Source organism: Babylonia areolata, chromosome 33, assembly GCF_041734735.1.
Source record: "Babylonia areolata isolate BAREFJ2019XMU chromosome 33, ASM4173473v1, whole genome shotgun sequence".
NCBI lineage: Eukaryota > Metazoa > Mollusca > Gastropoda > Neogastropoda > Buccinidae > Babylonia > Babylonia areolata.
This window is the reverse complement of record NC_134908.1, coordinates 7,313,621-7,338,729: the sequence shown is the minus strand read 5'-3', so window position 1 is coordinate 7,338,729 and position 25,109 is coordinate 7,313,621. Positions and strand designations below refer to the sequence as shown.

At 44.5% G+C, this 25,109-nt stretch overlaps 1 protein-coding gene across 1 annotated transcript in view; it reads right to left on the bottom strand.

The window, feature by feature from the left end:
* LOC143276994 (tumor protein D54-like) overlaps positions 1-25,109 on the bottom strand; it is a 38,275-nt gene that overhangs the window by 11,933 nt on the left and 1,233 nt on the right. Inside the window, exons 2-6 of the mRNA XM_076581700.1 lie at positions 21,882-22,021; positions 18,392-18,540; positions 12,665-12,724; positions 8,139-8,240; positions 6,777-6,837 (exon numbers count right to left, since the gene is read on the bottom strand). Of these exons, the coding sequence (XP_076437815.1) occupies positions 6,777-6,837; positions 8,139-8,240; positions 12,665-12,724; positions 18,392-18,540; positions 21,882-22,021 (512 nt within the window). The remainder of the gene's footprint in view (positions 1-6,776; positions 6,838-8,138; positions 8,241-12,664; positions 12,725-18,391; positions 18,541-21,881; positions 22,022-25,109) is intronic.

The following is a 25,109-nucleotide window of genomic DNA, read 5'->3' as shown; positions in this document are numbered from 1 at the left end:
GATCACAACAGGAGAGCTGTGTGTGTGTGTGTGTGTGTGTGTGTGTGTGTGTGTGTGTGTGTGTGTGTGTGTGAGTGTGTGTGTGTGTGAGTGTGAGTGTGTGTGAGTGTGTGTGTGTGTGTGTGTGTGTATGTGTGTGTGTGTGTGTGAGTGTGTGTGTGCGCGCGCGCGTGCGTGTGTGTGCGTACGTGTGCGTACGCATGTGTGCGTGTGCATGTGTGAGTGTGTGTGTGCGTGCGTGTGCATGTGCGTGTGTTCAGCATTTGCAATAATTTCTCACTGGCCCTCGTGTTAAGACCTATGACCATCAGAACAGCAGAGGAGGCAGCTGCTATCTCGACTGACTGACTGACGGACGGACTATCTAGGTATGGAATTTGGACTCTGGTTGGAGAATGTCTTAACCCAAGTTACATCCCCACTCTCTCGGCCAAGAGCGGCTTTTTCGACAGTCAGCGTGAGGAGGCAGCTGCTATCTCGACTGACTGACTGACGGACGGACTATCTAGGTATGGAATTTGGACTCTGGTTGGAGAATGTCTTAACCCAAAAAGTTACATCCCCACTCTCTCAGGCAAAAGAGCGGCTTTTTTTTTTGACAGTCAGCGCTGGGTCACAGAACAGAAAAGACACAAACAACAGAAAGCATGCAGTGCTTGCTACAACTGAAGAAGAAGAAGGAGAAGAAAGAGAAGAAGGAGAAGGAGAAGGAGAAGGACGACGACGTAAGACCACCCACTCACCAATTTTTCCTTCAGGTTTTCTATAGAATGGGAATTCTATTTTTTTTTTGGCAGCATGCACACACAAAACGGCAGACACTTGAAGGAACCAAGCACGGAACAAGACAGCAAAGTAGAGTGGAGGGAGGTGGTGGGGGAGGGTTGGGGGGGGGGGAGGGGGGGGCTGGAGATGAGGAAGATGGGGGGGCAGGGGGTTTAGGGAGTGGGGGTGGGTGGGGGGTGAGGGAAGAGGAGGGGTGATGGAGGGTGATGATGAGGAATGAGGGAGGAGAGAGGGGGGTTTGGGTAGGCGGATGAGGATGAGGGGTGAGGGGGAGTGAGAGAAGGGGATGAGGGATGAGAAGGATGAGGGAGAAGGAGTGTTTAAGAGCGAGAATCCAATACAAAGTTGCGTCGTCTCTGCTATTCTATTCTGCTTTCCACTCCGCAGGACCTACTTATCTTTCTGACCTTGTCAGTGTTTTTATACACTCCCGCAAGAAATAGATCTCCGCTCTTCCTCTTGACTGTTACCTTTCGAAACTTCCTCGTAGTGTCAATACAAGAACCTATGGTGAACGCTCTTTCTTCTTTGCTGCTCCTCACATACATCTGGAACAACCACCTTCCTCATCATATCCGTGCACCTGATTCTATTTCTGCTTTTCGCTCATCGCTAAAGACTCATCTTTTAAAAAACAAAAACTATCCATAAGCACTCTCAGCTTCCTTGTTCTCCAACACCAACCCACGTCAGCTCACTCTGGATGTTTGTGGAGTGGGGAAAGGGAGAGTGTGAGTGTGGGGGGAGGGTTTTTTGACTCACTTGTGTAAACAAAGTGAGTCTATGTTTTAACCCGGTGTTCGGTTGTGTGTGTGTGTGTGTGTGTGTGTGTGTGCGTGTGTGTGTCTGTGTGTCCGTGGTAAGCTTTAACATTGTCATTTTCTCTGCAAATACTTTGTCAGTTGACACCAAATTAGGCATAAAAATAGGAAAAATTCAGTTCTTTCCAGTCATCTTAGTTTAAAATAATATTGCACCTCTGGGATGGGCACAAAAAAAAATAAAAATTGAAGCCTAATTATATGCAAACTGCATTTACTGTTATATTTATATTTTTTCGTATTCTCTAAACTTGGCACTTTGATCTGATATTCTGACCCAACAACAAGAGCAGTCATTAATATCATTTTTTGTTCAAACGGGAACTTCTTTTGCTAAGCATGGAAGTTTTATTTATTTTGCAAACGTTTTTGGTGCAGATAGTAAAGAAGGGAATTTACTCTGTAATTAATGCTAGGGGACTTAATTTGCATCACAAGTGAGTCTTGAAGGCCTTGCCTCTCTTGTTTTTTTGTTTTTTTTGAGAAAGAGTGGTCATGAATGTTTTATGTTAGTTGTAATATTTTTCCTTCATGTAAAGCGCCCCGAGCTCTTGTGAGAAAGGGCGCTATATAAATGTACATTATTATTATTATTATTATTAAGAGATGTGGAGTGGGAGTGAAAGGGGGGGGGGGGGAGGATGGTGAGAGAGAGGGGCTTCAGGGCGTGAGGAGGTTTCAGTTTCAGTTTCAGTAGCCTCAAGGAGGCGTCACTGCGTTCGGACAAATCCATCCATATACGCTACATCACATCTGCCAAGCAGATGCCTGACCAGCAGCGTAACCCAACGCGCTTAATCAGGCCTTGAAAAAAAAAGAAAAGAAAAGAAAAAAAGATAATAATGACTGCTCTTGTTGTTGTGTCAGAATATCAGATCAAAGTGCCAAGTTTAGAGAATACAAAAAAATATAACAGTAAATGCAGTTTGTATATAATTAGGCTTCATTTTTTAAAATTTTTTTGTGCCCATCCCAGAGGTGCAACATTGTTCTGAACAAGATGACTGGAAAGAACTGAATTTTTCCTACTTTTATGCCTAATTTGGGAAGGGGTTGGGTGATGAGGAGGATGAGGGGGAAGGGGCTTGGGGAACGATGATGATGATGAGGGATGAGGGGGGTGAAGGAGAGAGAAGGATGTTGGGGGGGGCGGGGGGGGGGGGCTAGGAGGTGGGGGTGGAGGTGGGGAATGGTGGGAAGGGGGAAGAGGATGATGAGGGGGAAGGGGGAGTGAGTGAGAGATGGGGTTGGGGTGTTGAGGAGGACGAGGGCGTACGGGGGGTGGGGTGGGGTGGGATGGGGGGTGGGGTTGAGGTGGCTGGAAGAGGGGGGGTGGGGGAGTGGGTGGTGGTGAGAAGAATGAAGGAGGAGGGGGATGATGAGGGGGGGTTGAGAGAGAGCCAGAGAGAAAGAGAGAGAGAGAGAGAGAGAGAGAGAGAGATGGAAATGAAACGAACGCAAAACTTCTATTCCTTGGTTTAAAGATTCTCCGACTGTGGGTAACTTAAAAAAAAAAGTTTCCAAAACTCAAGAATCGGAAGTCTGCAAGAGTGACAGACCACCGAGATGATACAACTTACAAAAAAGTCAGTACAGTCAAACTTTGTACTGAGTCCGATCACTGAATTATGACAGTAGGACAAGCTTTGTTTGGTGTGAGACCACAAAAATACACAAGATAACGATAATGATGTTTTATTCAAGAAAGGACGTGGCCCCATTTGAAGGGGGGTGACACATTATATTGGAAATGTTTTAGAAAATGATGCGCACAAAAAATAAGGTACGAGTACTTCGTTAACAGAATGCACAAGAAAATATAGACAAAAATTCTCTTCACCATATACGTCATAGCTCCTAAACGGGATCGTGAGAGAGAGCGAGAGAGAGAGAGAGAGAGAGAGAGAGAGAGAGAGAAATCAAATGGAACAAAAATTCTCTTCATATCATGTCACAGCGCCTGTCCAAAGGGGATACATACACATACGCGACATTTAGAAAGAGACAGACAGAGAGAGAGAGAGAGAGAGAGAGAGAGAGAGAGACACACACACACACACACAGAAAGAGAAACAAAGTGAAAGGCAAAAAAAAAAAAGAAAAAAAAGTCTATTCATCATTCAGATCACAGCCTATTTTGATGGGAAGCCATATGAATAAAATTTAAAATGCAACAGAGAGAGAGAGAGAGAGAGGGAGAGGGGGGGTGTGGGGGAGGGAAGAGAGAGAGAGAGAGAGATGGGGAGGGGGGGAGAGAAAGAGAGATGGGGAGGGGGGAGAGAGAGAAAGAGAGAGAGAGAGAGAGAGGGGGTGGGGGAGGGAAGAGAGAGAGAGAGATGGGGAGGGGAGAGAGAGAGAGAGAGAGAGAGAGAGAGAGAGAGAGAGAGAGAGAGAGAGAGAATCAGAATCAGAATTGTATTCAGTATGGCCAAAGCCCCATTTGAAGAGGTTTGTGAACTAGGAACAAGCACACCATATTTTGCAAAGAGAGAGAAAGAGAGAGAGACAGAGACAAGAGACACAGAGAGAGAGAGAAAGGAAATGAAACAAAAATTTTTTATTCCCAATATAAAAATAACTATATAAATAATAATAATGTTGCAGATTCTTCTGATGGCAGTCCAAATGCAAATGTGACATTTAGGAGAGACAGCGCTTGTGTGCATACCCATACCCACACACACGCACCTGAGAGACACGCAGAGAAAGAGAGAGAGTGGGGGACAGAGAGAGAGGGGGACAGAGAGAGAGAGGGGGGAGAGAGAGGGGGCGAGAGAGGGAGAGAGAGAGTGAGGGGGGAGAGAGAAAGAGGGGGAGAGAGAAAGACGGGGAGAGCGGGGTGAGAGAGAGGGGGAAAGAGAGAGAAAGAGGGGGCGAGAGAGAGAGAGAGAGAGAGAGACAGAGAGAGAGAGAGAGAGAGAGAGAGAGAGAGAGGGGAGAGAGAGAGGGGGCGAGAGAGGGAGAGAGAGGGAGAGAGAGAAAGAGGGGGAGAGAGAGAGGGGGACAGAGAGAGAATCAAATGAAATAAAAAAATTCTATTCATTATAATCATAGGTCACAGCTCTTTCTCAAAGGGGATCAACACATACAAAAATGCAATACTTTGAAGAGATAGGGAGAGAAGAGAGAGAGGGGGGTGAGAGAGGGAGAGAGAGAGAGAGAAAGAGGGGGGAGAGAGAGGGAGATAGGGAGAGAAAGAGGGGGAGAGAGAGGGGGAGAGAGGGGGAAAGAGAGAGAAAGAGGGGGAGAGAGGGGGGAGAGAGAGGGAGAGAGAAAGAGGGGGAGAGAGAGAGGGGGGAGAGAGAGAGGGGTAGAGAGATGGAAAGAGAGAAAGAGGGGGAGAGAGAGAGGGGAGAGAGAGAGGGGGGAGTGAGAGAGAGAGGGGGGGTGAGAAAGAGAGAGAGAGGGCGAGAGAGAGAGGGGGGAGAGAAAGAGGGGGGGAAAGAGAGGGGGAGAGAGGGAGGGGGAGAGAGAGAGGGAGGGGAGAGAGGGAGAGAGAGGGAAGAAGAGAGAAAAAGGGAGGGAAGAGAGAGCGAGGGAGAGAGAGAGGGAGAGAGAGTGGTGGAGAGAGAGGGAGAGAGGGAGGGAGAGAGAGTGGGGGAGAGAGAGGGGGAAAGAGAGAGGGAGAGAGAGAGGGAGAGGGAAGGAGAGAGAGAGAAAAAGGGAGGGGAGAGAGAGTGAGGAAGGGAGAGAGAGAGAGAGAGAGAGAGGGAGGGAGGGAGGAAGAGAGGGGGGAGAGAGAGAAGGGGAGGGAGAGAGAGGGAGGGAGGGTGGGAGAGAGGGAGTGAGAGAGAGAGAGGGAGGGAAGGTGGGAGTGAGAGAGAGAGAGGGAGTGAGTGAGAGGGTGAGTGAGAGAGAGTGAGAGAGAGAGGGAGGGTGAGAGAGAGGGAGGGAGGGAGGGAGGGAGGGAGGGAGAGAGTGAGAGAGAGAGGAACAAAATGAAAGGTAACAAAAAAAGGATCCATATGCAAATGCGACATTTTGGAGAGAGAGCAAACGGGCGCGTGCGAGAGAGAGAGAGACGGGGAAGAGAGAGAGGGTGGGAGAGAGAGAGAGAGAGAGAGAGAGAGAGAGAGAGAGAGAGAGAGAGAGAGAGAGAGAGAGAGAGAGAATGAAACCAAAATTCATCACATTTACAGGTCACACAGATCCTTCTTAAGGTATCCAAAATGCCACATTTAGACACACACACACACACAGAGATTCTGCTGATACTGGGGTTCTGACAATTCCACAAAGAAAACCAAAACTCCCACAGTCAGCTCTGTGTGTGTTAGTGTGTTAGGGTTCGAATCCTTGCATCTCTCGCCCTTTCTCCCCAAGTTTGACCGGAAAACCAAACTGAGCCTCTGGTCACTCGGATGAGACGATAAAACACACAGGTCCCGTGCGCAGCACGCGCTTGGCGCTCTGCTTGGAGCCAACAACAACAAGAAGTGTCATCCTCCGGCATGTCGACGGGCGCCAACAGCCGAGTGGATAATAAAGCGCTGAGACTTTCAATCTGAGGGTCCTGGGTTCGAATCTCGGTGACGGCGCCTGGTGGGTAAAGGGTGGAGATTTTTTTTTCCTTAATCTCCCAGTGTCAACGTATGTTGCAGACCCGCTTAGTGCCTGAACCCCCCTTTCTGCGTGTGTATACACAAGCAGAAGATCAAATATGCACGGTTAAAGATCCTGTAATCCATGTCAGCGTTCGGTGGAATATGGAAAACAAGAACATACCCAGCATGCACACCCCCCCCCGAAAGCGGAGTGCGGCTGCCTACATGGCGGGCTAAAAACGGTCATACACGTCAAAGCCCACTCGTATACATATGAGTGAACGTGGGAGTTGCAGCCCACGAACGCAGAAGAAGAAGAAGAAGAAGAAGAAGAAGAAGCCCTCTGGCAAAATTCTGCAAACGAAATCCATCCTGATAGATATACAAATGTATATATTTCTATATATATATGTGCAGGCACTTAAGGCCTGGGTTACGCTGCTGGTCAGACATCTGCCTTGCAGATGCGGCGGTGTAGCGTACGTAGATTTGCTCAAGTTCACTGATCGCCTCCTTGAGAAAACTGAACGTGGACATTGAAACCATTATCATCATTGTAATAATTATCATGATGATGATGATGATGATGATGATGAAACGACAGCACGGGACAGGACATGCTCACCTTCACGCTGGTGTAAGATGTCACCACCTTCTCCTCCACGGACTTGAATGTTGGTGAGTTTCTGCAAACACACACACACACAGATACAGATTGATGCCAGCACACACTCACAGATTGATGCCAATATACACACACACACACACACATACACACACACACAGACTGATGGCAACACACACTCACAGACTGGTGCCAATACACGCATACACACACACACACACACACACACAAACATATATGCACACACACACACACATATACAAACACACAGACTGATGCCAACAAACACTCAAAGACTGATGCCAACACACACACACACACACACACACACACAGACAGACTGATGCCAACAAACACTCAAAGACATACATACACACACGCACATACACACACGCAGATGATGTCAACACACACACACTGCCGCCAACAAACACTCAAACACACACACACAGACTGATGCCAACACACACACACACACATACAGATAGCTGCTCACGCACATTACACAAACATACATAAACCTGTACATACACATACACACACACACACACACACACACAAATATATACAAATGTACACATGCAGATCAACACCCATTCACACACACACATACACACACTCACCATGCATGTAAAAGAAACACACAGACATGCACTTATAAAAACTAATGCACACACACACACACACACACACACACACACACACACACACAACATATATATACTTACATGTACACACACCAAGCACATAACACAAACGTGCACATACACACACACACAATTCAGACTACACATATTCACAGCCGCCAATTTTTTCTTTAGCAAATCCCACGCATGAAAGCACCGAGATGCATATAAGTTTCCATCGATATACACACTCTGACTGACATGCAAATGAAAGTGCATATTAATTATCATGAGTACACATAGGCATTTGTACTCAAACACACACCATTTAAACATAAACACACACACACACACAATCACCCACCCATATACACACATAATAAGTATATAAACAAACACCCCCCCCCTTCCCCCCCCCCACACACACACACACTCACCCCTCCCCCCACCCCGCCCCCCCAACACACACACATTAACCCCCCCCCCCCCCCCCCAACCCTCCTTAAACACACATACACTCACTCAGATATATACACAAACACTCACACACACACACACTCACACGCCTCCATCTCCCCACCACAAACATAAACATTCTCTCACACACATACACACACAAACAAACACAAACACTCACACTGCACGAACACACCCATCCACACATATGCACAAACACAACTCACACACCCACAGACACCCACACACAAACACACCCCAACCGCCCACACACACTCACTTGATGTCACCCAGTTTGCGGCTGACGGCAGCCCCCACCGTCGTCAGTGCCGTCGTCGTCTTTTCTGACGCCGTCTTCACCACAGCGCTGGTCTTCTGGTAACTGCCGACAATTAACTCCGATGAGTAAGGACAGGCGTTCATAGCCTAGTGGTTAAAGCGTTGGACTTTCAATATGAGAGAGTCCTGTGTTCAAATTTCCGTAATGGCGCCTGGTGGGTAAAAAAAAAAAAAGGTGGCGATTTTTTTTCCGATTGATCTCCCAGGTCAACATATGTACAGACCTGCTTAGTGTCCACACCCTTTGTGTGTGTACGACAGCAGAAGATCAAATACGCATGTTGAAGATCCTGCAATCCATGTCAGCATTCAGTGGGTCATGGAAACAAGGACATACCCAGCATCCACACCTCCCGAAAACAAGAGTATGGCTGTCTACATGGCAGGGTAAACAAACAAAACGGTCATACAGGTAAAATGTTACATGTCTGACAGTGGTATTATTACAGTCACTCAAGAATCTGGTTCCAGAATATGCCACTGCTTAACCAATCTTTCTTTCCTTATGTCTGACAGTGGTATCATTATTACAGTCACTCAAGAATCTGGTTCCAGAATATGCCACTGCTTAACCAATCTTTCTTTCCTTATGTCTGGCAGTGGTATCATTACAGTCACTCAAGAATCTGGTTCCAGAATATGCCACTGCTTAACCAATCTTTCTTTCCTTATGTCTGACAGTGGTATTATTACAGTCACTCAAGAATCTGGTTCCAGAATATGCCACTGCTTAACCAATCTTTCTTTCCTTATGTCTGGCAGTGGTATTATTACAGTCCTCAAGAATCTGGTTCCAGAACATGCCACTGCTTAACCAATCTTTCTTTCCTTTTCAAGGTTTTTCTTTCTTTCTTTTTTTTATAATTTTATTTTTTTGCTTTTCTATCATCGCAAGTATGTGTTTGAAATCTCTGTTAACACTGAAAAAACAACAGCAAAAAACAAAACAAAAATAGCACAGATTTCAAACACACACACACACACACACATGTGCCACATTCAAACTATCACGTCACAGCTAAGCAAAAAAACAAACTGCTGACAGTAAACGACAACAGGTTTTCTGCTGCAAAACGGAGTATGATGGTGGCATTCACTGATGGTGGTATTACAGCAGTCACCCAAGACTTTGTTTCCTGAATGTGCCACTGGTTAACCATTGTTTGTTTCTTGTTTAGGTGATTTTTTTTTTTTTAATTTTTTTTTTTTTAGCTGTTCTATCATCCAAGTATGTGTTTGAAATCTTTTGTAAAAAAGAAGCAAAAATAGCATCGACTTCAAACACACACACACACACACACAGAGAACTTTGCACTCACATATGCCACGTTCAAACTACCGCATCAAAGCTAAGCAAAGAAAAAAAAGAAATAAAAAGCCACCACCCCCAACCCCACCCCCCAAAAAAACAACTACTACCCAACATACTAACAACCACACTTACTCAAGTATGGATAGTAAGCGTTGTTTTTTTAATTTATGTTCTAATGACCAAAACACAGCATAACAGAACATCAAGCAGTAGTACATAGACTCAGCTGGTTGACCTATTACTCGACGGGCGCAATAGCCGAGTGGTTAAAGCGTTGGACTGTCAATCTGAGGGTCCCGGGTTCGAATCACGGTGACGGCGCCTGGTGGGTAAAGGGTGGAGATTTTTACGATCTCCCAGGTCAACATATGTGCAGACCTGCTAGTGCCTGAACCCCCTTCGTGTGTATACGCAAGCAGAAGATCAAATACGCACGTTAAAGATCCTGTAATCCATGTCAGCGTTCGGTGGGTTATGGAAACAAGAACATTCCCAGCATGCACACCCCCTGGGAAATGGAGTATGGCTGCCTACATGGCGGGGTAAAAAGGGTCATACACGTAAAAGCCCACTCGTGTGCATACGAGGGAACGTGGGAGTTGCAGCCCACGAACGCAGAAGAAGAAGAAGAAGAAGACCTATTCAGGGATCAGGTTCGACATCGGTCATCGGTCATTGACGCATTTAATTTTGAAATGACCTATTGTTTTTCAAGTTGCCAGGTCACATGACTTATTGTTTTTATGACCAGTCGGTCAACCAAGTAACCATCTCTCTCTCTCTCTCTTTAACGATCGCGATCGCTTTGTCGTCTGCTCCTACAGGAAATGACTATAAACTGGTTTATTAAAATACGGATCCGTGACGAAACGAAATCCGAAACGAATCTTTATCGCTGCCTTTCGCGAGCTTCGGCGAGAAGAATTGGTGTTCCCACTTTTGCATTAACCGAGTGCAGTTCCGGGAAAACTGAAAGTAGACTTCTGCTTTCAGTTTACAATCAGACCGGTTGACAACGGAAAAATGCCTCCTAAAAAGGTGCCGTGGATAGAAAAGGGCCAGAAAACGTTGTTTAGTTTCGCAGCTAAAGAAGGCAGCTCATCGGAAAGTACAGTCAATGAATGACCAGAATGGCCAATGTATTACATTTTCCTTTCATTTGTGCATTATTAAAGTTTGAAAAAGCCCGGGACGGGTGATATTTGACCTATTGATTTTCAAAATGACCTATTGATTTTATGTTCTTCTGGTCATATGACCTATTGTCTACTGAACCCAACCTGATCTCTGCCTATTACTCATCATGTTAGTCACAGCTATAGCTAATCATCTCCCTTGCCCACAGCCACCACATGAAAAGCAGCAGTCACTACAAGCAGTTAGTTGTAGCTGTTCATCAATCTTACATCCGTTCAGTGTCAGTTTTTTTCAGTAGCTCAAGGAGGCGTCACTGCGTTCGGACAAATCCATCCATATACACGCTACACCACGTCTGCCAAGCAGATGCCTGACCAGCAGCGTTAACTCAACGCACTTAGTCAGGCCTTGAGAAAAAAAAAGAAAAAAAAAAAGAACTACTACTACTACTATGTATAAGGCGCAAAAACTTGATGAAGTCAACTATAAGCTGTACCAAAAAAAAAAAAAACCAAAAAAAAACCTAACAAAATAACTAACTAAATAATAATAATAATTAAAAAACAACAACCTCAAAACCCATCTGAACATCTGTTCACTAAGAGTGAATCAAAATTCCCCGACCAACACTGCAGGTGTCTGTATCTCTCAGGCCTGGCTGGTACCAGCAAACACTGTGAGAGCTCAGTGCAGCCTCGTCAAAGTAGCTCCGAAAGCTAAACAGACCACCATATCAGGTTACCATGCTGGACTTTCAATCTGAGGGTCCCGGGTTCAAATCCCCGGTCACGGCGCCTGGTGGGTAGAAGGTTTGAGAGTTTTTCATGATCTCCCAGATCGCCTAGAAAGCGAGAGAGAATCTGAGCACGCTGGTTCGAATCACGGCTCAGCTGCCGATATTTTCTCCCCCTCCACTAGACCTTGAGTGGTGGTCTGGACGCTAGTCATTCGGATGAGACGATAAACCGAGGTCCCGTGTGTAGCATGCACTTAGCGCACGTAAAAGAACCCACGGCAACAAAAGGGTTGTTCCTGGCAAAATTCTGTAGAAAAATCCACTTCGATAGGAAAAACAAATAAAACTGCACGCAGGAAAAAATACCAAAAAAATGGGTGGCGCTGTAGTGTAGTGACGCGCTCTCCCTGGGGAGAGCAGCCCGAATTTCACACAGAGAAATCGGTTGTGATAAAAAGAAATACAAATACAAATACAACATATGTGCAGACCTGCTAGTGCTTGTGCACTCTTCATCGTGTGCATACGCATGCACGCACGCAGAAGATCAAATACGCAGGTTAAACATCCTGCAATCCATGTCAGCATTTGGTGGGTTATGGAAACAAGTATATAAGATCAAATACACACATTAAAGATCCTGCAATCCATGTCAGCATTTGGTGGGTTATGGAAACAAGTATATAAGATCAAATACACACATTAAAGATCCTGCAATCCATGTCAGCATTTGGTGGCTTATGGAAACAAGTGCATACCCAGCATGCACACCCCTGGAAATCGAAATAGGGCTGCCTACATCGTGGGGGTAAAAACGGTCATACGCATGAAAGCCCACTCGTGTTTATGACTGAACATGGGAATCGAAGCCCATGAATGATGATGAAGAAGAAGAAGAAGAAGAAGAAGACCTCCATCCTTACTCATCAACTTTTAGTTCAGTTCAGCTCAGTTACTCACAAGGAGGCATCACTGCGTTCGGACAAATCCATGTATATATATATACGCTCACACCACATCTGCCAAGCAGATGCCTGACCAGCAGAGTAACCCAACGTGCTTTGGAAGGCCTGGGGGAGAAGGGGGTGGGGAGTGGGCGGGAGGGGATGGGGGTGGGGGTGGGGGGGGGTGGTTACAGAAAACAAAACGCCCCCAATTCTGGGAGGGGGATGGTGATACGGAAGGGCTGGCTGGATCGATCCAGAGCTGCATGCGGGTTTCAGATCGGAATCGGTGGGGTCAGGGATCGCATGCAGGTTTGCTTTTTTGTTTTTTTACTTACGCCGAGGTGTGTGTCAGCTTCTCGTTCCAGTCGTGAAGAGTCTCGTTGGTCTTCTGGTACCTGCATCAACAGCACATCGCTGAACCCTATCTCCCCCTGTTTTCTTCGTCTTGTATTGTATTGTATTGTATTGTATTGTATTGTATTGTATTGTATTACTCTTTTTTTTCTCACAACAGATTTTCCTGTGTGAAATTTGGGCTGCTCTCCCCAGGGAGAGCGCGTCGCTACACTGAGAGCGCCACCCATTTTTTTTCATATTTTTTCCTGACTGCAGTTTAAAAATTTTTTTAAAATTTTTTTTATTATCTTTTCCTATCGAAGTGGATTTTTCTACAGAATTTTGCCAGGGACAACCCTTTTGTTGCCATGGGTTCTTTTACGTGCGCTAAGTGCATGCCGCACACGGGACCTCGGTTCATCGTCTCATCCGAATGACTATAGCGTCCAGACCACCACCACTCAAGGTCTAGTGGAGGGGGAGAAAAATACTGGCGACTGAGCCATGATTCTAACCGGCACGCTCAAGATTCTCTTGCTTTCTATGCAGACGCGTTACCTCTGGGCCATCACTCCGCTTTGATTCTTCGTCTTCTCATTTTGATTTTATTTCACTCACCATCCTCTTCTTTTTGTCTTGTTCTGAGGGGGCAGAGTTCATCATGAATATGTACGTGTTCCATCCAATCTATGAAACTGGCCATTTCACGAAATGAGCAAACATCGAGCTCATGTCATGAAATGGGCAGCTGAGTGAAAACCCGGCCACTTCATGAAGTGAGCAACTTTTAGGGATGAAAATTCTTGTTATGCATTATCATCATTGACACTATCATCATTGTCATTAACTGGTAGTGCATTACAAATATATAGGCATTATTGGTATCATCAAAATAGTTAACAGCTTCTGTTGTATTATTAATACAGTCACTGCGATAATCCTCTGAACCACACGAACTTACTCACAGAGTGCATTGTGGAATATGAATTATTATTACCATCATAATAAGTATTAATCTATTATTATAATAATCAACTGCTTCTGTTAATACAGTCACTCTGGTAATCCTTTGAAGCACACACATACACTCACACACACACAAATCCCAAATGAATATGCATATATATATATATATAAATCCATACACACATAGATAAATAATATATAAACTGATACATTATTCACAGCTGCACAGCACAGAATGGTATATATATATATATATATATATATATATATATATATATATATATATATATACAAGCTGTAAAGACATATTTTTCATGGAAGTTAAAGCAGTCAGTTTGCTGAAAGAAGCGAGATACTACCGAGTACCGTAGAGACTACCTTGTAAGGCACCGGAACCGCTCTTAGCACAAAAACGTCACCCTTAATTAATAAATTGGGGATGGGTACACAAATTTACTGGGTAATTTAATTTACCTAACGCAGGGAGCCACTACCTTACTTCGCAGCACCATAAAGTGCTGGATGAGTGCTTTACTCCATGCATGTTTTTCACTCGCAGTCGCAGTTTCTCAAGGAGGGATCACTGTGTTCGGGCAAGGCCATATATACCCCACACCACCACCACCACCACCACACCTGCTAGACAGAAGCTTGGCCAGCAGTATAACCCAGAAAAGCTTGCCAGGCTTCGAGTACCTCGAGTGCATGCTTTAGCTCTCTCCATACGAACGGCGAAAGAGACGACGTCAACAGCGTTTCACCCCAATTACCATCATCAGAATATTGCAAGCGGAAGGCTCTTATACTGAAGAGGTGAATGTTGACGAAGAATACCACAATTCTGACGACGGAAGCTAAAGGTTGGGTCATTCAGACACCCACAGGACATCCGAGGGATCTGTGTAGAGGAGAAGAGAGGACTGGCCGTACTGAGTGAGTTAGTTTACCTCGAGTGCATGCTTTATAGTGTACCTATCAGAGTGGATTTCTTTTTTGTGTGTGTTCTTTTCCCCCCCGAGTTTCGCCAGAGGACAACAATTTTTGTTGGCCGTCGGTTCTTTTTCTGCACACCAAGCGCATGCCGCAAAGTTCTCTGTTTATCTGTTATCGTTGGACTGTCAATCTGAGGGTCCCGGGTTCGAATCACGGTGACGGCGCCTGGTGGGTAAAGGGTGGAGATTTTTCCCATCTCCCAGGTCAACATATGTGCAGACCTGCTAGTGCCTGAACCAACCCCCTTCGTGTGCATAAGCAAGCAGAAGATCAAACACGCACGTTAAAGATCCTGTAATCCATGTCAGCGTTCGGTGGGTTATGGAAGCAAGAACATACCCAGCATGCACACCCCCGAAAACGGAGTATGGCTGCCTACATGGCGGGGTAAAAACGGTCATACACGTAAAAGCCCACTCGTGTGCATACGAGTGAACGCAGAAGAAGAAGAATCTGTTATCGTCTCATCTGAATACCGGACGGACGCTCAGTTTGATTTTCCAAGTCAAACTTTCGAACCCACACCCTCAGGGACTCTGTATTACTATCAGCAAGTTAAGTTGCTTAACTCACTCCGGACGAATAGTTCTCTCCTTTGCTTTTCCCCCTACAGATGACCCATTTGTTAGGGTTAGGAAAAAAAAATCACAAAAAATACAAAACATAAAGTGACTGAATGAAACTCGCTGTACTTGACCCACTGACCCCTCTCCTCAGGTCGTGTGAACGCCCACCCCCCCTCCCTCTTCACTGCTCTCAGAAGCTGAATCACAATCAGTACCTACTTGCCAGTAGCTTTCTTCACTGCAGATACTTTATTCAACGTCTTCATCATCCTCGTCAATGTCCAAACTTTCAGTCTGAAGCATTTCAATCACTTCAACTGCGGTAAAAGCAGCTGTCATGACCTAGTTTGCTCCAAAAATTTTCACTTGTATCGCCTGTGACGCCATTTTCGATACATATGCAGATTAGCTTGTCGTGTGGGGGTCCTGAACTCGCTGGCTCGCTGTGGAGTGTGTTGTTACGGAATCTCATGAAGAAACTTTCCATTCGACCCTTGACACGTTCGCAATGCCCGGTGTAGCTGCCATTGTTATGCTACCCCATGAGGAAAACGTGGACAAATTTTCAATTGTCGAAACCGCTATAGCGTTCCATCGTCCGGAACGCTACCTTACGTCAGGAACGCTGTAGCGTTCTGTCGTCTGGAGTGAGTTAACCATTCTGCCACTGTCCTCAGCCAGAACTGCTGTTCCTTGCAAACTGCTTAGCTGAAGCAAAACGCTAGTGGAAACTGAAACACGACTCTGCCTTATTCATGACTGCACACGTCTGGGGCATGCAGGCTTTTCAATGACACATCAACATCTCGTGCAGACGTACTATTCTGTATCTCAAGGTCTCAAACCTGCAATGAATGATCTGTAAAGCACTTTCAGGTTTCTCAAGGAGGCATCACTGCGTTCAGACAACTCCATATGCGCTACACCGCATCTGCTAGGAAAGATGCCTGACCAGCAGCGTAACACAACGTGCTTAGTCAGGCCTTGAGTGCATGCTTGAAAGTGTTGATATAATATCTGTGTACCTATCAGAGTGAGATTCTCCTACAGAATTTTGCCAGAGGACAACACTCTCGTTGCCATGGGTTCTTTTTCAGTGCGTGAAGTACGTGCCGCACAGCAGCATCTTGTAAAGCGACAAGATCACAAACAGCAAACAGGTCTATCATCATTTCACGGCTTTTTTTTTTGCTTTTTTTTTTTAAGTGGGAGGTGGGCACTTACAAGGCATTTACCTTGTGGAGTTTTCAATCACAAACAGCGGGTGTGTGCATTTACTAGATATTGGGTGCTTACAAGGTAGATTACGGTATGTATACTATAATACAGCCATACCAACTAAGCGCAATACACACTCCAACATCTAAACTAATGACGAATTAAAAAAGCAGGTTTTTTTTTTTTTAGGAATAGCGTTGTGAAATCTAGTGAAAATGGAAGCATTTCACACCCACAAACGTGCGTACATATGCTCACACGCACACCCTATGCATATGGCAAGTTCAACAGTAAGTACCAAACAATTTTTTTTTTTCACAGAGAGAGAGAAAGAGAGAGAGAGAGAGAGAGAGAGAGACCGTGTGTTTGTGTGTGTGTGTGTGTGTGAGAGAGAGTGAGTGTGAGTGTGTATGTATGTGTGTGAAATGTGTGTGCGTGCGCAAAAAAAGTGTCAACTGTGTGTGAGAGCAAGTGGGGGTGGGGCGGGGGGCCGGGGGGGGGGGGGGGGGGAGCAGAGAAGAGTGCCTACATATATGTGTCATTGTGTGTGCGTGCAAAAGATCAAATTCACACAAATAAAATTCAAACACTCGACTGTTGTCCACCGTTCTTTCTCTGTCTCTGGACCTTGCAATTGAATGAACTTCCTCTTTCGCTTCGTCAAGTCTCCACACTCTAGCTCTTTTCAAGTCCGGCCTTATTAAAACCCACCTCTTCCCAAAACAGCCTTCCCTTCCCTGCCTCTTCCTTGTCTTTTAGTTCCTACAGTTTTAGAGTTATGCATGCGTGTGAACGACTGGTGCGAAAGCGCTTTGATTTGTCTGTGCACAAGATTCAGCGCTATATAAATACCGTCATTATTATTATTATTATTATTATTATTATTAAGTAAAAATCCTATTATCCATGTCAGTGCTGGGTGGGGTCACGGAAACAGGAACATACCCAGCAGGCTCGCCCTTGAAAAGAGGTGTACAAGTCCACAACTGCCTACACTGCAGGGGTAAAAACGGTCATGCCCGTGAAAAAGCCCCGTTTGTACAGGTATCTGTATTTGTATTTGTATTTCTTTTTATCACAACAGATTTCTCTGTGTGAAATTCGGGCTGCTCTCCCCAGGGAGAGTGCGTCGCTATATTACAGCGCCACCCTTTTTTTTTTTTTTTTTTTTTTTTTGTATTTTTTCCTGCGTGCAGTTTTATTTGTTTTTCCTATCAAAGTGGATTTTTTCTACAGAATTTTGCCAGGAACAACCCTTTTGTTGCCATGGGTTCTTTTACGTGTGCTAAGTGCATGCTGCACACGGGACCTCGGTTTATCGTCTCATCCGAATGACTAGTGTCCAGACCACCACTCAAGGTCTAGTGGAGGGGGAGAAAATATCGGCGGCTGAGCCGTGATTCGAACCAGCGCGCTCAGATTCTCTCACTTCCCAGGCGGACGGGCTACCTCTAGGCCATCACTCAGGTATACAATAAGTGAATGCGAGGGTTGCAGCCACAAATGCAGGAGGAGGAGGAGGAGAAGAAGAAGAAGAAGTAGGAGAAGAAGGAGAATGAGGAGGAGGAGGAGGAGGAAGAAGAAGGAGGAGGAGGAGGAGGAGGAGGAGGAGGAAAAGAAGATGAAGAAGAACAAGGAGAAGAAGAAGAAGAAGAAGAAGAAGAAGGAGAAGAAGAAGAAGAAGAAGAAGAAAAAGAAGAATAACAGAAAGGAGAAGAAAAGAAGATGAAGAAGGAAAAGAAAAAAAGAAGAAGGAGGAGGAAAAGAGAAGAACAAGAACCAAGAATAAGAACAAATAGGAGAAGAAGAAGAAGAAGAAGAAGAAGAAAAAGAACAAGAACAAGAGGAAAGAAAGAAAGAAAGAAGCAGAAACAAAAATCCACTAGAAACGAAAAACTTTCCTTCACCCCCCCCCCCCTCTCCCCCCCCCCCCCCCCACTCCCCTCCTCCCCCCCCCCCCCCCCAACCCCCACTCCTACGTACGTGGGCGACTCCTTGATGTGGTTGATGCCAGTCTGCAGATCGTGCTTGAACTCCTGGAACGGTGTGATTCCCAAAAAGTGCTTCAGCTCGCCGGCTCGCCGCACCTTGGTTCCCAGCACCTGTCGCAGCATCGTTATCTCCCCTTCCACCTGTTCATCAGAGGAGGGCAAACGTTCTCGTTATAATAATCACTGCAACTGCTATCATTTGAATGTCTATACAGCGCCTACCTTTGGGCAAAGACCAAGACTGCAAGTGCTCAACATTATCGTTATTATCATAAACTTATCATCGTTGGTGTTATTTGGATGTATATATAGGGCCTATCTTTAGTCAGACCAAACTGTAAGCGCTCAACTTTATTGTCATAATCATTATTATTATTCATGTATACAGCGCCTATCCCTGCTTTGAGACCAAACTCTAAGCACTGAACATTGTAATCATCATTACTGTTATTCGAACGTATATATATAGCGCTTATCTTTGGTCAAAGACTAAACTGTAAGCACTGAACGTTATTGTTGTTCCCATTATTATTAAGTACAATAATAATAATAATAATTATAATGTACGTTTGTATAGCGCTTACCCTGCAGCTCCAAGTGCCTTTAACAATATGTGGAGTGATGGCTTAGAGCCAACACGTCCGCCTGGGAAACGAGAGAATCTGAGCGCACTGGTTCGAATCCCGGCTCATCCGCTGATATTTTCTCCCCCTCCACTAGACACTGAGTGGTGGTCTGGATGCTAGTCAATCGGATGAGACGATAAACCGAGGTCCTGTGTGCAGTATGCACTTAGTGCACGTAAAAGAACCCATGGCAACAAAAGGAGGAGTTTGTATTATACTCCATGTTTGGTGTTTACATATACTTACCATGTCAAACTGATGCAAACTAGGCCTATGGTTTGCTCTGTTTGGCCAAATTTCGCGCGGCTAACAGTGAAAAGACGGGTTGTTCCTGGCAAAATTCTGTGGAAAAATCCACTTTGATATGAAAAAACAAATAAAACTGCACGCAGGAAAAAATACAAAAAAACGGGTGGCGCAGCGCCGCTGCAGAATAGCGACACGCTCTCCCTGGGGGAGAGCAGCCTGAATTTCACACAGAGAAATCTGTTGTGATAAAAAGAAATACAAATACAAAATACAAACAAACACTTATCATAGATAAAAAGCAGGGATATAATTAAGAAAAAAAAAAAGAAAAAGAAGATTAGATACAACTCCCTTACCACTTAAAAAAAACAGTGTAACATTACTCATGACTCATACAGCTCTCTCAACTCACTCCCATTGTATTAGTAAGGTGTTAAGATACAAAACTCACTAAAATTACGACTCACACAGCTCCTTCACCTGAACCACATCATAAAATATCAAGATACTCACTAAAATTAATATAAAAAAAAGTGTGACAACCAATTCCGACTCCCACACACACCTCCCACCTCACCCCAGCACCCCAACCCTCACACAAACACATCGACGCACACACATGAAGATGGTTTGGGGAGAGAAGGACCTATACAATGCCCATCTCTGGTTTGATACCAAAGTCAAAGCACTGAACATTGTCATTATTATCAGCATCGTTAGTAATGTAACTTGTTATACTGACTTTGATCAGAGACCAGACTCTCTAGAGTTCAAAATAAGCATCACTATTGTTATTGTTCAAATCTATACAGTACCTGTTTTCCGTCAGAGACTAATCTCCAAGCTTTCAACATTATCATTATAGGAAATTTTCTATCTAAAATTACGTTTAAATAACATACTTACCGTGACCCAACTAGTGCAGACTCTGGCAGGGGTATGACATTCCTGTCCTGTGCAAACTACTATCCGCCTATGCGGAGAAAACTAAAGTACTACAGCTGATAACCTCCCGGAAGTAGGTAACCTCCCCTTTGTCCCCCTGGCTAGCGCCCTCTTTCCTGTGCACTTCATATGGCAAAGTTTTTTTCGCATTTTCTATCTATCGATTCTTTGGCATTTCTGTTTTGTGTCCAATTATGTCTTCAAACAGGTCGCACAATTATGTAGCTTGATTGGGAGATCAGGCTAAAATTAAGGCACGATCGCGATCGATTCGCGATCAGTCTGGGCCCTCTACCTCTGGCTCTCTCAACAACGCCAACCCCACGCCACCTCCACTTCCTCCGCTACCTCCGGTCGACTCCAGACCCCCACTACCCACTACGCCTCCTCCGGCGACTTCTAGAGGTTTGTTACCCCAAACACAGGTCAGTGGTACCATTCATATTTCTAATTTCGAACAGCAAACGGACTCGACGCGATCCGCGATTTCTCGGCTCTGCCAGTCGGCAGTACCCGAGTCGACCTCCTCTATCCCTTTCCCCATGCCCACAGTCTCAACAAGGGATTACAGCATAAAACCCTTTGGGGAAACAACACCATGCACTTCGGTTGGGCCAACAGCAAAGTGAGAGTTGTATTATCAATGGTTTAGCCCGATATCCCAATCGAACCATATAATTATGTGACCTGGTTCGAGACAAAATTTGACAAAAAACAAGAACGCCAGAGAACCGACAGACAGACAGAAAATAGGAAAAAAAACTTAGCCGTATGGGGAGCACAGGACAGGAGTCATAATGGCTGCCGTCAAAAGAGGGCGCTAGCCAGCAGGACAAAGGGGAGGTTACCTACTTCCGGGAGGTTATCGGCCGTAGTTTCATTTTCTCCGCATAGGCGGATAGTAGTTTGCACAGGACAGGAATGTCAGACCCCTGCCGGAGTCTGCACTAGTTGGGTCACGGTTAAGTATGTGTAATTAAACAATGGTTTCTCCACTGCAATGGGGAATCCTTTTCAGCATGGTCTTTTGTGAAGGACTGTGACTCAAAACTAGGATGCAAGGTTGCTCTGGCTCTTAGTGCTGCAGCCTTGGGGGCTAGTTGGGCATTTTGGCGACCATCCCAACGCCGACTGTCCTAAAGCCCTCTTGGCTGAGAGAGTGGGGATGTAACCTGGGCAAGACGCTCCACTGTCATCAAATTCTAGCCCTAATACAGTTATAGTCAGGACAGCAGTTATCTCTTCTGCTGTTCTGATGGTCATAGTCGGACATGACTGACTATCATACATACTTATATAGCGCCTGAATCAAACTCAAAGCTCTCAACATCATTATTATCATCAATATTATTGTCACTTACATAACGCCTATCTTTGGCAGAAGATCAAACATCAAAGTTCAAACACCCACGTCAAAGATCCCGTAATCCATGTCAGCGTTTGGTGGGTCGTGGAAACAAGAACATACCTGGCAGCACGCACACACCTGAAAACGGAGTATGGATGCCTACATGGTGGGGGTTAAGACTGACCATGCATGTAAAAAAAAACCCACTCATGCATATAAGTGTGTCATGGGAGTTGCAGCCCACGAACACACACAAAACCCCCCCCCAAACAAACAACAAAAAAATGGGCTGCTGTGCCGACATGCCCCATTACCTTCTCTAACTCTTCTGTCCACTCGTTGATCTGCTTCTCCCTTTCGGCCGGATCATCGGCCAGAGGCACGGCCTGCTCCGCCGAGGCGCTGTCGTTGAAGTCTGGAGAGGTGGGGCTGGACAGGTCATAGCTGTGCTCATCTGACAAAAAAAGAAAGAAGATAAACTAAGTAACAATTTTAAAAAAAGATTATAATAATTTCTTAACCCTTTGAGCCCTGAGTTCCTGAGCAATTTTAACTCTTCTGCCTGAGCTCCTGAGCCAAAATTTGCAAATAATTGGTATTAAACCCTTTGAGCTCTGACCACCGCTTTACCGGTGGCAGAGAAAAATGACATAATGCCCAGCCACCGGTTGAGCGGTGCGTAAACACTTGAAGCGTGCAGTCTCAACCTGGCCCGTCAGGGCAGAAATCAGGGACAAAACGTGCGAGAAAACAAGTATACACAACACAGCAAGTAATTGATATGCTTGATGATTTATCGGAAGTAGAGTATGACAATGATTACTCTGATAGTGAGGTGGAATTTGAATCGGATGATTTTGCTACAGATAGTGATGTTGAAAATGAATCTGAGTATGCAGAATCAGTTGTTCAAAGGAGGCGTGTCAGGTTGAGACTCTGCACGCTTCATGGTAGAAATCGATTTTTATCCAAAGCACATGCACAAAACACAGTGAAAAGGCGCGGCAATGTTGGTACTACGTTCACTGACGTCAGAATATTACGGTTTTTCTGATTGGCTCTTCCAGTTCAATATAAGTCAATCAATAGCAAAACATAACACAAGTGTTTACGCACCGCTCAACTGGTGGCCAGGCATTATGCCACCCCTCCCCACCACTGGTAAAGTGGTGGTCAGGGCCGAAAGGTTAAAAAAAGAAAAACAACAAAACAACAACAAAACAAAACAAAAAAAAGAAGAAAAAAAACCCATCAAGGGATAGACTGGATTATGCAACATAGAACCGGGGAACAAAAAGAAAAGTAACAAGAAGAAATGACAACAAAAGGAAAGGAATTATTTAAAAAAAATATATTTAAAAAAAAAAAGAAGAGGAAAAGGAGATAAAAAAAAGAAGAGGAAAAGGAGAAAAAAACAAAAACAAAACCCAGAACACACACACACACACACACTATATCTATCTATCTATCTATATATATAAATATATCTCCAAACACCCACACACACACACACTCACATTTTCTGAAGAGAAGAAACAGCAGCAGAAGCTATTATTACCACAAAACAAAATGATATCAACATCAATAAGTTGAATAACAAAGCCAATAAAAACAATACAACAAGCTGAACAGAAACCATAATGGGAGCTATAATTGAAGAGGGCTGAGGGCAACATAAATGTTAGCAAGAAAGAAAGGAAAAAAGAAATAAAACATAAATGGAATAAAGGCAAGATAAAAGACAGAAAAAAAGAAGGAAAAAAAAAACCCACGCAAAAAAAAAAAAAAAAAAAAAAAAAAAAAAAAGGAGAGAGAAACAGAGACAGACAGACAAAGACAGAGAAGAACAAAAGGAAAAAAAGAAAAAAAAGAAAACAACTCCCTCTCTCTCTCTCCACCCACCCCCATCCTCATCCGACAAAGACGCGGCATGAACCAGCTGAAGGTAGCGCTTATGATTGGCCGGTTCCACCAAATCAGACACGCCCCCGGAATCACTCCCCCTGCCGCTATCGTCATTCATGTCCACCCTCTTAAAAGTTTTTGATTAATGAAAGATTTAATTTATTAAATCACTGGGAGAGCTCCACCGTGTTTCACACACAGTTAAATCTGTTGTGCCAAAATTCAGTTATAAATATGTATATATATATATATATATCCCTCGAAAAGAACAAACCAGAAACAAAGCACAGAGATTAACTGAATGTACAGAGATAAACTGACAGTCTTGAGGAACAAAACACCGTGATGAACACAAACAGAGCTATCCACCGTCCTCACAACTCAACCTAAGGTCACAAGACCCAACTAAATCCTTCAGGCAAACGCTTACATGGCCAGGTTTTTATCAGCCGGTATGTGACATGCCTGAACTGATAGCGATATTGGTCACCAGCTCACTTACCTAATTCACACCAATAACTGATACAAGTCTCTTGTTATCGCCTGTCCAGCTCATGAGTCAGCATCTCTTCTGGTGGTCTCCTCCTGCCAGACTACACCATGCTGAGTAGATTGAGATCCACAGGAAATTATTCTCTGGGAATGATTGAGCACCTAAAGTGTGTGTGTGTGTGTGTTGGAGCTCATGTACGTTTATATGTATTTGACTGTGCTTTCATATCTGTGAAACTGCATGTTTGGTGCTATATCTGTTGTGCATGTGTGGGGGTATGTGTGAATGTGTGTCTTCATGTTTTACATTTATTTGCTTATTTATCATCATTGTTATCTTATTTATTTATTTATTATTATTATTATTTTATTATTATTATCATTACTACAACCTTTTTTTTTATATCATAATTATTATTTATTTATTTATTTATGTAAGCTTATCTATTATTTATTCATCTTTTTTTTCTCTTTTTTTTTTTCTCAAGGCCTGACTAAGCGCGTTGGGTTACGCTGCTGGTCAGGCATCTGCTTGGCAGATGTGGTGTAGCTATATATGGATTTGTCCGAACGCAGTGACGCCTCCTTGAGCTACTGAAACTGAAACTGAAACTAAAGGCAGCTCAGACAGCTCTGCTCAGGAAGGCAACCTGTTGCACAACCTGTTGACTCAATGTCTGTCAAGGAGCTTGGTCTTTAACTCACTCAGTACGGCCAGTCCTCTCTTCTCCTCTACACAGACACCTCAGATGTCCAGTGGGTGTCTGAATGACCCAACCTTTAGCTTCCGTCGTCAGAATTGTGGTATTCTTTGTCAACATTCACCTCTTCAGTATAAGAGCCTTCCGCTTGCAATATTTTGATGGTGGTCATTGGGGTGAAACGCTGTTAACGTCGTCTCTTTTGCCGTTCGTATGGAGAGAGTTAACAGAGGATAAGCATCATGTAAGTATCCATATCAACCAATGAATGTAGGGAACACTCTGAAGAGTTTAGGTAGGTTGTGTTTGAGCAGTGTCAGTGTGAACTTTCAGCTGGAAAACTACAACTTGTGTATGGTGAGTACTGAGTCAGTGAGTGTCTCAGTTTCATATTCTCAAAGGTGCATCACTGCATTTCGACTGAAAAAAACCCAACAACAACAA